This window comes from Pituophis catenifer, unplaced genomic scaffold (genome assembly GCF_029215685.1).
Source record: "Pituophis catenifer annectens isolate HBS135680 unplaced genomic scaffold, rPitCat1.0.hap2 SCAF_5, whole genome shotgun sequence".
Taxonomy (NCBI): domain Eukaryota; kingdom Metazoa; phylum Chordata; class Lepidosauria; order Squamata; family Colubridae; genus Pituophis; species Pituophis catenifer.
The window spans coordinates 48722468-48734396 of NW_027256885.1; the positions used below are offsets into that span (position 1 = coordinate 48722468).

Here is an 11929-nt window from a genome sequence, read left to right on the forward strand (position 1 = left end):
CCCCTCCCAATTTCCCATGATGTACACCTGCAGGTGTTGATTTCCCATTTGTTCCCCCCCGACTCCCTCCTCCCCTCTAGCCTTTGATGTCAAGATGCCAGCAAGCCACCAGCTGAAGATGGCAGGCCTAACAGGCGCGAACAGAGGGTCCGTTTCCAAAACACCCTGAGACAGTGGTGGGTTCCACCTGGTTCCGCCGAGCCGTTAGTGGTGACAATATGATGTCACCGAACCAGTTCTGGAACCCCCCCACCCCCCACCCCCCACCGCACGTTCTTCTTACCTTTTATTTGGCCCCACCCCCAATCTATTGCTGCCTCCTGAGTCCCAGCTGATGGCTAGAGGGAAAAAAACTGTTTAAACTCTTGCCATGGGGCTTCAAAGGGCTGCCCTACAGCTGATCAGTGTTAAAAGAAAACAAATGAGTAGACCGGTGCCTGCAAAAATACATGAGTAGAACAGTGCCTGCAAAAATACATGAGTAGATCAGTGCCTGCAAAAATAAATGGGTAGACCAGTGCCTGCAAAAATAAATGGGTAGATCGGTACAGCCTGGTAGACCAGTACCTCTGCTAAATCCTAAATAATTGTCACATGACCATCAAGCCATGCCCACAAAATAAGCCACACCCACAGAACCGGTAGTAAAAAAATTTAGAACCCACCCCTGCCCTGAGAACTTTCAATTGGACGTGGAGAAGTAACAGGGGGATCATCAGGGAATAAGGGAAAGTTCATTGCATCGTTTTCGCCTGAAGCCAACAGATTCTGCCTGCTCTAATCCAGTGGCCCCCAACTCCGACCCCTACATTTTAGTCCAACCCCAGCTTAGGCTGCAAAGCCTTTTGGCTTGCAATTCCAGGCGCTGTTCTGCACTGCAGAAGCGTGCCCATTGCACCTGTCTAGAACTCCTGACAGCAAAGGCCCCTTTCCTGGGGCCTTGGAGATCATCTAGTCCAGTGGCCCACAATCTTTTGGGTACTGGGACTCTTTCCCTGGAGAAAGGTTTTTCCACAGGCCAGAGTGGGCACGGTTTTGCGTGCTGCGTGCATCCCACAGAGGGGTCATACTGTGCCCAGTTTCTGGCATTGCACAGCCTGGTGCTGGTCTATGGACCGGGGGTTGGGGACTCCTATTCTAATCTGTAACCAATTTGTTCTCAGTAAAGTATAATCTTAAGGGGAGGGGAAATGAACCGGGAGTCTTTCTTTGCTAGTTAAACTAAGTGGGATGGATGACAAATGCATTGAATTCCTGTTGTGTGTGCAGAACAGACTTCACCCACCTGGGATGTTGTCGTCTTAAGGGGGAAACACCCCTTTGATACTGGGGCAACTGGGGAGGGGACGCTCCTGGGCCAGACTGGGGTGAAGGCAAGGACATGGAGCTGGACTGGTGTTGAAAGGTTGTGGGGCAGGATCCTGCTACCCTTGAGAAGGTGGAGGAGGGTCTTCAAAGATAAGGACCCGAGTCTCTCACTGCCCACCCCCCCAGGAAGGACGAGGAAGATCCCCGTCTGATCCTCCCCCCAGGCTCATTTCTGCAGTCAAAGGCAAAGGAGAAATGGAGGGGACACCAGACCATGAAACGTATTCCGTCAGTTCTGTGATTGTTTATTTCTCAAACAAACAAAAAGGAATGAAAAATCACATCGTTCCTTGTTTTTGCGGCAAAATGAAGTCGTCATTCAAACACTTAAGGGACAAAGTAGCGATACGCTGCAACAAATACCCTTTCTTGGGGTTTTCATGGTGGAATACACCTTTTTGCAAACCCAAAAGGGGAACCAGAATGGAAACAAGAACAGGTCGATGATCCATTTGTATGGATTTCAGTTCTGCTTGACAAACATCGGGATGTTTTCATCCCATAAACTGGGCTCCAAGTACAGCCGGTTGACGTAGTATCTCTCCCCATTCTCCAAAACGGTTCTCTGCACCATCTTCATCAGCTCTGAGACCTGCCTCTTGCGCTCAACTCCCGTGACCTTGTGGTTGAAGCTGCAGAAGCAGTTTCCGCACCGCCAAATCAGCTCCCGCAGATTCCTGTAGTTGTATTTTTGGATATATTCATGCAGGGGTTCCCTGGCCAAATCTTCCTTGCTGGTGAAGAGGACGATCGTGTGGATGGTGGACTCGGTCCAAAAATTATGCTGGACACACTTTGCAGCAGTCGTGTCTTCGGCGGTGAAGCACCCCACCTGGGTCACCAAGATCAGGGCGTGGGGGCCTGGCCCAGGAGAGCTCAACACAAGCCATGATCTCACATTGCACTCTCTTCAGAATCAAATATGGCTGGCGTGTCAACCACTGAGACCTTCCTGCCCTGCCAGGTTCCCTGCCCCCGTTGGCATCTCAGGGTGGTGCTCTTTGCCCCCAGGAGGGACACAAACTTTCTCCAGCAGAGGATGGTGTTGCTTGTGGCATTCCTCCCGCCTCTGGTCTTCCCCCCAGGAGCAGCCAGAGTTCCTCCCTTGCGAGATTAGAAGTCAACGTTAGAGAAATGCTGACATCCACTGTAGTGCTAGAGTACTGTCCTTCCTTCCTTCCTTCCTTCCTTCCTTCCTTCCTTCCTTCCTTCCTTCTCCTTTATCTTACCTTCCCTCTCTCTTCTTCCCCCTCCCTCTTCCTTCTTTCTTCCCCGTTCTCCTTCCTTCCCTTACTCCCTCCCTCCCCTTCCTTCCTTTCTTCCTTCTCCTTTATCTTACCTTCCCTCACTACTTTCTTCCCCCTCCCTCCTCTTCCTTCCTTCTTCCCCATTCTCCTTCCTCCCCTTCCTCCTCCCTCCCTTCCTTTTCTTCCTCTCTCCCTTCCTCCCCACTTTACAACCCCCCCAGGCCTATCACTGAGAACTGGGTGAGGGACAAGCCCCTCCTGACTGAACGGAATTGGGGCCTCCTCCTTCCTGGAGGGCTTCCCCATATTTACTGGTGTTTGTAACTAAGGAGGGAGTGGTGGAAGAAACAGGTAGAACTGGGGAAAGCCAGGCTTCCACTCCGACCTTAGCTGTGAAAGCAGGATGCGTGATCTTGCTCCAGTTCCTCCCGCTCAGGCCAGACCACCTCACAGGGCTGTTGTTGTAGGGAAAAGAGGAGGAGGAAGAAGCGTTAGGGATGTTCACCACCTTGAGTGGTTTGCCAAAATGATACAGGTGGGATGTACAGTAAATTAAATAAAAATAAATGATTTTAGGGGTGAGAAAGGAGTTGTGACTTGCACTGTCTCTTAACAATGTCCGGTTGGAGCTGGGGGGGGGTTGGACTAGATGACCTCCAGGTCCCTTCCAGCCCTGGTTTGCTGTGCTCTTTCAAGGTATCCTCTGAAGCTGCATCTAGTGCCAGGTTTGTGGTCCTTCCTTCCTCTCCTTTTTCCCTCCCTCCCTCCCTCCCTCCCTTCCTCCCTTCCTTCCTTTCTTTCTTTCTTTCTTTCCTTCCTTCCTTCTTTCCTTCTTTCTTTCCCTTTCTCTCTCTCTCCCCCCCCCCCCCTTTTCCTGGGTTTCCCGGAAAGATCCGGGAGAACTCCGGGGCTTTTACCTCACCCGGCGCCCATCTCTTCTCCATGGCACCACTTTCAGATCTCCCACTCCTCAAAATCCCTACGGGGAGAAAGCAGACCAAAAACTGTTCTCTCTCTCTCTCTCTCTTTCCTGGATGAGTCAGGGGCTCCAGACACCCAATTCCCTGCCTTCCCGATCTCCGGGCCCCCTTTGTAGAGCTCACGGGGGAGCCCGACGCCTGACCGTGGGGAGGGCCAGGCTCTCCGGGAAGACACGGGGTCTGTTGGGGGGGGGGTTTCCAGTTGGTCCCCCCCCTTCTTTTCAAAAACAGTCCCCGAACTGAAGAAAGGAGAGCTTCCTGGGGATCCCCTTTTTCCCGGCGGGGGTCGCCCAAAGACGAGTCCCGGGCGGGGGGAAGAAGGCTGGAGGACTGTCCCTAATGGGGGGAGGGGGAAGGAGACTCCGCCCACCCCGAGTGCCCCGTCCGCCCCACCCAGAGAAATAGGACTTTTGCGCAGCCCTTCGCGGAGGAGCAGAAGCGACTCGCAGCACCTCGGTGGAACCAGGAAAGCGGCGGCCGCGAATTCCCCCCCATCAGCTGCGTCTCGGAGGAGGGTCTCAGGTGAGTGGGTGGGCGGCCGGCCGCGCCTCCCCTCGTCTCCGGGGCTAGAAAACGGGGAGGAGGCAGCAGCGATCACCCTCCGGCAGGCAGGAGGAGGAGGAGGGTCGTGCGGAAAGGGCCCAGGATGGATGGATGGAGGGGAGGAGGCTGCATTTCAGGAAAGCTTTAGGGCTTCGGGTTCGGCAGTCCGAAGGGGCTGCAGCTGCCCCCCCCTCTGGAAAGCCCTTTCCAGTCAACCCCATCTCCCACTTCCCCATCCCCGCCCGTCCCCGCGACTTCGGAAGACGAGCTTAGAATTTAGATTCACAGAGTTGGAGGGGACCTTGGAGGTCTTCTAGTCCAAACCCCTGCTCGAGCAGGAGCCCCTCTACCATTTCTGCCTCTCTGGCCCGGGCTCAACTGCTCCGGAGCGCCGGGCTCTAAAGCGGGGCGCCGCCGCCTCTTCCTCGGTTCCCGGGGCCGCATCTCTCCTCCCGGCGCGCCCGCTACCTGGGCGCAACTGGGGCGCAGAGTTCCCGAAGAGGTCAACCGCGGAGGAGGCTGGGCCAGACCCGAGACCTGGCAGTGGCTGATGGGCCATGCCGGGAGAGCGGGACGAGGGGCTCGTGTCCTCTGGGAGAGACGGCTGACGGTGGGCAGCTCCAATTGGGCAGCCCTTGGTATAAGGGAGATGGTTGGACTAGATGACCTCCGAGGTCCCTTCCAGCTTTATTCTGATTGATTGGTTGAGGCAGGCTGGAACTCTGGGACATAGCATCGCATTGGGGGATCAATGCCCACCTTTCCTGAGGGATCAGGATGACTCTACCCAGGATGGGCAGTGAGGAGGGGGTGGCCCTCTTTTAGTGTCCTTCCCTGTGTCTTCTGGGGGGGGAGTTCCTGGCAACCTCTGAGCAAAAAGGCAGCTTCTCCTTTGGCTGATTTTGTTTCGCTTTTCATGCAGAAACCTGGAGATTTTGTCCTGTGTGAATCTTATGGAAATGGCTGAAGGCATGCGAGGTAAAGACTTTGGCCCCTGGGGGACTGAGGGTGGGTGGGCTGGGGTAGAAGCTGCTGTCCTGGGACAGGCAGTTGGGATCATGTGCTGCTGACTGGGTCCCCTTTCTTCTTTCCTCTCCCCCGTTGTAGGGCCCGAACGGAGGATCGTCCTAGTGGGCAAAACCAGCAACGGGAAAAGTGCCACGGGAAACACAATCCTGGGAGGGAAATTCTTTGACTTTGGGATATCATGTAAGTCAGTAACAAAGACTTGCCAAAAGGAGGAGATGTGCTGGAACGGCAGGAAGATTATGGTTGTTGACATGGCTTTTTCGACACCGAGGTCAACCCAGGGAAAACTGCTGCCGAAGTGAAGAAGTGTGTGAGCTACTGCAACCCAGGGCCCTACGTCATTTTGCAGGTGATGCGTCCTGGCCGTTTCTCAAAGGAGGAGAAGGACATGGCTCAGCTGATCAGTGACATTTTCAGCCTGAAGGCCAAGAATTACATGATCACCTTGTTCACCCGCAAAGAGGACCTGGATGATATGACTCTGGAGGACTTCCTATCCACGGCAAACAGCTTGCTTAAGGTCCAGATGGCCCAATGTGGGAATCGCTACCTGTCTTTCAACAACAAGGCCAAAGAAGAAGACCGAGAGGCTGAACTGATGACCATGATTGATGAGCTGGTGGAAAAGAACAGAGGTGCTCCTTGTTACACTGAAGAGATTATGAAGAAAGACGAAGAGCAGTATAAGGAAAAGAAATACTCCTGGTGTCCTATTGTCTAACAGACACCAAACAGTCCTTCTACTTGATTCTCTGCTTCAAAACGGCAGCTCTCCCAAAGGCCACAGCCCCGCGTTTCCCCCCTTCTGCTCTGAGTTCCAGTCCAGACCTCTTCATTTGACCTCCAAAGAACCAGAGATTCGTGGCTGAGTCTCCCTGAGCTAATTCCTTCTTCCAGGAACCCGGTTTCTCCCCTTGGATGACAGGGTTTTCTTCAATGGGAAGATCATTCCTGCCCGTCAGTATCAACTGGGCCCCAGCCTAATTCTCTACCAGGCCTGGACCCATGTCCCTTCAGAGGGACACTCTCTCAGGCTTCCCATCTCTCAGTCCTTTGAGGTAGGCCAGGCCAGGAAACCACCAATACAAGAAATATTAGAGCTTGACTTTATAGGTATAAATGACAGTAGCCGAACCTTGAAAACGTCTCCCCTTCGCTCCCACGGGCACCGAAGAGCATCAAGGCAGGGCAGCCTTGAGGTTCTTGGTCACCTCTTCCTGTTTTCCTGGGGTGAATTCATACTTTCCCAACAGCGGCCACCTGTTTCCTGCAAGGCCATCTCTGTACTTTTCTATTTCACCTTCCAAGGGCTAATGTGGAGTCACGAGGGAAATCATTTCTGTTTCAATCTGAAATCTTCTCATTAAATCTACTCCTTGCTCATGAAAGAGGCTGTATGTTTTTAAGGGTGTGTGTGTGTGTGTGTAGGGAGACTGCCAAGGTTCCATCTTAAGCCCAGGACTCTTCAATATCTTCATCAATGACTTACAGTAGATGAGGGAACAGAAGGGGAACTCATCAAATTTGCAGATGACAGTAAGATGACAGGAATAGCGAACAGCCCAGAGGACAAGTTTAGGATCCAAAAGGATCTCGACAGACTTGAACAATGGGCCCTATCCAACAACATGAAATCCAAGGTAGATAAATGTAAGGTTTTATGCTTAGGCAAGAAAAAGCAACTGAGTAGATACAGGCTAGAGCAGGGGTCTCTAACATTGGCAACTTTAAGCCTGGAGGACTTCAACACCTAGAATTCCCAAGCCAGCTTAAAGTTGCCAAGGTTAGAGATCCCTGGGCTAGGGGAAACCTGGCTTAATGCCAGTAACTGTGAGAGGGACTTTGGAGTCCTAGTGGACAATCACTTAAATATGAGCCAACAATGTGTGGCAGCAGCCGAAAAACCCAATGCAATCCTAGGCTGCATTAACAGAGGCACAGAATCAAGGTCACATGAAGTATTAGTACTGCTTTATAATGACATAGTAAGATATTATAAAGTGGTACTCTCGGCATCCAATTTTGGTCACCACATTACAAAAAAAGAGGCTGAGACTCTGGAAAGAGTGCAGAGGGCAGAATTGGGAGGGCAGCTTGACAAAGACCAGGGAAGCTCAGAACCGGTTTGTGCCAGCACCCAAGGCCCTGCACCCTAAGAAAGAATGTGAATTACCATAAATGTCTCAGCATTCTCAAAACACCTGGGTGGACTCTCATTGGCTGAAGACGGAACGGTCATGAGGGGAGGGCTGCAGTGTGAGGAAACTTTTGGTATCACGGGAAACCTAGCCTGACTTTACTGCAGCCAGCATCTTCTAGTAAAAGAACCCATCACTTCAACCAAAGGGAGTTGAGGGTCTTTCTTTCCTAAGGGATTGGACTGGGGCAGGTCTGACAGTGGAATGGAGAGGAGCTGAGCTGAAATCAACAGCTGCCCCTGTGATGGGAGGAGGTGACAGTGGAGGCAAGGTTGGAGGGTTAGCTGGGGACCTGTTGCCCCCAGGAGGCAAACGAGCCAGTGTCCACAGGGAGAGAAGCAGTGAGGATGCTGGAAAGCGGGATGGAGAGACAGGGCAGGGTTGATGGCCACACCCGGCCAGGCACGTGCTTCCAGCTGGTGCGACCTTCGTTTCACCAATCACAGCAAACCTTGGGGTGAGGGTAGGCGGGAGAAGGACCCAAGGCCAGATGGGCTGGTGACCCGGTCCAAGGGTGGGGGTGTGATCTAGAAGGTGAGGAAGAACACTGGGGAGGTCTAGGAAAAGTGACCTCTATGGGAATAGAGAGGGAATGGCTGCAGGGGAACACAAGGGCCCAGCCCCTCCCCCCAGGTGATAGAGGAGAGGCCCCTAGGACGGGAGCAGAGGGCTCACTCTTGAGTCTGTTTGGAGCGTTTGGTATTCTCCTTTCTGAGTGAGAGACAAGCCAGGGAAGGTGCCTGCCTGGGTCCTCCTTGTTATCCAGGAATCCCTGTTGGCCCTGAGGGGCCTTGCTGCTCCAGTGTCCGGGTGCGAGATCCAGTTCCTAAAATTGGGCTCGGAGGATCCGTTGGGAGAGTTGCGGCTGTACCAGCCTCCCCGGTGCGGAGCAACTGCCCTGCCTGAGCAGGTCTGGGACAACTCGCCACGGCCATCTTGCTGCAGCCCACTCAGCATGACCATTTCATCATGGCCAGAAAGCGCCTGTAGTACAGTGGACTAAAGCACTGTTATTAACAACTGCTGCTTGCAATTACTGCAAGTTCAAATCTCACCAGGCTCAAGGTTGACTCAGCCTTCCATCCTTTCAAAGGTAGGTGAAATGAGGACCCAGATTGTGAGGGCAATAAGCTGACTGTATAAATATACAAAAGTATGAAGGCTATTGCTTAACACATTGTAAGCCGCCCTGAGTCTCCGGAGAAGGGCGGCATATAAATTAAAGCAAAAAAAAAAACAACAAAAAAAAACCTTGCCGCACCAAGTTGTCCATGGTGTCAACTTCATGGGACAAGTTGCTGTTTCCACTGCATTTTTGTCAATGGAAATAATGTCGAAGAAAGAGTGGTGGATAACATTTATCGCATGGAGTTATCCTGCATGGAACTGTCTCACAGCGGGTTTGCCTGTGGCAAGTGATCCCATTCCAGCCTGAGATGCTGGAAGTCATCCTGGGGCTGGGGATGTGTTGTCTGGTTACTGGGTGGGCGTGGCCATGGTGGGCGTGGCCTAGTCAATCTCCTGCACCACGGTGGGAGAGGGGGCATTTTTGCCCTCCCCGGGCTCTGGAGGTTTTCTTTGAGCCTCCGGGAGGGCAAAAATGGCCTCCCCAGGCTCCAGAGGCCCTCTGGACCTGTTTCCGGCCTTCCTGAACTTCCGGACGGCCCGTTTTTTGCCCTCCCCGAGCCTCTGTGCTCACCCTGCATTTACCTGCATCCAAAATGGGCCGCGTGGGGACTCCTGGGTGGGCTGGGGCGGGGCCAGCCAGTAGTGGCATTTGGGGATTCTCCGAACTGCCCAGAATCTTTGCTAGAGGTTCTCCCGAACCCCTGCGAACCCCCAGCAGCCCACCTCTGGTCTTATGGTACCCCACAGTGTTGTAGGAAAGACAGGACTAGGCCAAGCTCTTCATTGTAGGAAAGTTTATTTGCACAGGTTCAAACAGCAAAAGCAAGCAAAATGTCTGAACCCCGAAGGGTTTACATAAGCAGATATTTATACTATTGAAGACGTAGGCCGACTTCCGGCTGGCTCCGCAGGACTTTGCTGACGCCCCTCCGTGGGCGTCCGATCCCCGGTTTCGTAAAAGCCCCAGAACAGCCGAAAAACAGCTGTCTGGGGCTTGAAAACCCTCTCCCCGGGCAAAGGGGAGAGAGAAGAGCCGGCAGGCGGAGGTAGAGCCCCCCAAGTGCCTTAGGAGAAATCCTGGGGCGCGAAGGGCGAGGGCTCCCTAGAAGCCTGCCAATGTGCTCCGGACCTGGGAAGATTCCGCTAATTAGCAGGCTAGAAGCCGCGTCCATCTCTGCTGACAACAAATGAGGGATTTTTAACATCTTTAATTGCTGCAGGCAGAACAAGCCAGGAGAAGTCAGACTGCAAGTATTCACACTTAACTCCAAAGTTTATAGCCTCCTTCGGAAGTAACAAGTTAGCAATTTAAAATGGCGATTGAAACTTGAAAGGGAGGGGCGGAGAAAGGGAAAGTTACAGAAAGTTTCGTTTCCCTGGCAGCCTCTTGCCTGGAAAGAACTGCTGTGCTGAGAGAAGGAGGATTTTAAACGTTAATTTACGATTGGGAAAATTCTTGGACTTTGATGAACTTTTCTTTTTGGCTTCTGAATAAAATACAACGATCAATTTAAACTGAAAATGGCCTCAAAATCTGTAAAGACTGTTCCTATTAAAGGAACTGGGAGCGCTGGAAGCTCCCCAGCTCATACCCCTAGATTGCAAGCCTCTGCCCCTCTAACAGACCCACAGACTTTAACGTTTGAGATGATACAAGAAGCCCTACAAGCTACACAAAATAAAATTGCTACTGTGATTAATGAAAAAATTAATGTAACCAATGAAAAAAATAATGAAACTAATCAAAAAATACAGGCTGTTTCAGATGAGATTTTAATTTGGAACCAGCAGATTATAGATGATATTCTATTGGCATTTAAATGTTTGGCAGGTGACATTGAAATGGTGGATGATAAAGTTGAAGAAATTAAGCAATCTACAGAAATTTTGGACAAAAAATTAGGAGAGACTCACAGCAAACTTGAGAGAGCTGAAGATGATGTAACGATGTTACAATACCAAGATATGGAATTTGCTTTAAGATTTAGAGGGGTGAAGGAGAATAAACAAGAGAACTTGAAAGAAATGATGTCAGAGGCATTGGCACAGTTGCTGGAGGAGACGAAAACTGAGCTGGGCTGGCAGATTGACAAGGTATATCGTGTCAATTCTTGGGTGGCTAGACAGAAACGCTTACCAAGAGACATTGTAATATATTTTACTACAAGGAGAGTACGCAATGAAATTTTACAGGCTACTTTTAAAAACAAGCTTCAGGTTGAAGGCCAGGAGGTGATGACAATGAAAGAAATCCCCCCCAAGATGCTGAGAGCGAGAAGGGAGTATGCTTTTCTGGTGGATGAGCTGAAAAAACATCAATTACAGTACAGATGGGAGGTCCCAGCTGGTTTAGTGGTGACGTATTCTGGAGAGAGATACTGGCTTAATACAATATGGAAAGCAAGAGATTTTTATATCAACGTATTAAAGGCTGGGACACCCAAATCACCAGAAGGAAAAAGAAAGAAGGAAGTACTGGAAGGAGAGAGAGAAGAGCTACTGACAGTGGTTCAGGGGGGAGTTTTGACTGGTCAAGAAGAACCACTACAAATTCAGATGGCTGTTCAAGATGTGGAGTTAATTGATATTTTTGCAGGACCAAAGGATCAAAGACAGACCAGAGCAGCAACAGTTAAGCATAAGGAAGAATTAAGACAGCAACAACAACAACAACAACTGCAGATAGCAACTCAAGAAACTACCAAAACAGAAGCTGTGGGGGGAGCAAGACCTAAAGGTCAAATGAGGCAAGACCATCAAAAATTGCTCCAGACGCTTCAGAGGCCCAGAGATGGGAACTAGATTTTTGACTTGGAACGTCAACAGTTTGAATTCTCCACAGAAGAGAAAGAAAATATTTCACTATCTTAAACAATTTAAGAATGATGTAATTTGTTTACAAGAGACTCATATTAGGATACAAGATCAAAAATATTTGACAAATGCAAGATTAGGTATACATTATGTTGCAGCAGCATCAGAGAAGAAAAATGGTATAGTTATATATGTGAAAAGAGACTTAATTGCAAAATTAGTTGAAGCGGATGATCAAGGAAGATTTTTAGCGATTAAACTTTTAATAAAAGGAGAAAAAACGCTTGTAATTGGAGTATATGCCCCGAACCAACAACAAGAAAAATTTTATAACTTACTACACTCAAAGTTGACACAATGGAGATATAAAACTTGTATCCTATTGGGAGATTGGAATGGTGTTTTGGGTGTAAAAAAAGATAAGAAGGGACCTAAACAAAATGTTTTAACAAGAGCAAAATTGCCCAAACCGCTCTGGGAGATGATGGATGACTGGGAGTTGAGGGATATCTGGCGTGAAAGAAACCCAGAAGAAAAAGATTTTACTTTTTTTTCGGATAGACATCAATCTTTTTCAAGGATTGATTTTATATTAATTACTAATGATTTATTATCTAGGGTG

The 11929-nt window shown here is 50.3% G+C and overlaps 1 protein-coding gene across 1 annotated transcript; it reads right to left on the reverse strand.

Moving 5' to 3' along the window:
- Nucleotides 1-1831: 1831 nt before the first annotated feature.
- Nucleotides 1832-4697, reverse strand: LOC139317675 (GTPase IMAP family member 1-like). The gene is given in 5 exon segments (XM_070944754.1): nucleotides 1832-2233; nucleotides 2235-2274; nucleotides 2276-2472; nucleotides 3966-4161; nucleotides 4489-4697. Coding segments are annotated over 5 exon segments (1044 nt in total).
- Nucleotides 4698-11929: the final 7232 nt, after the last annotated feature.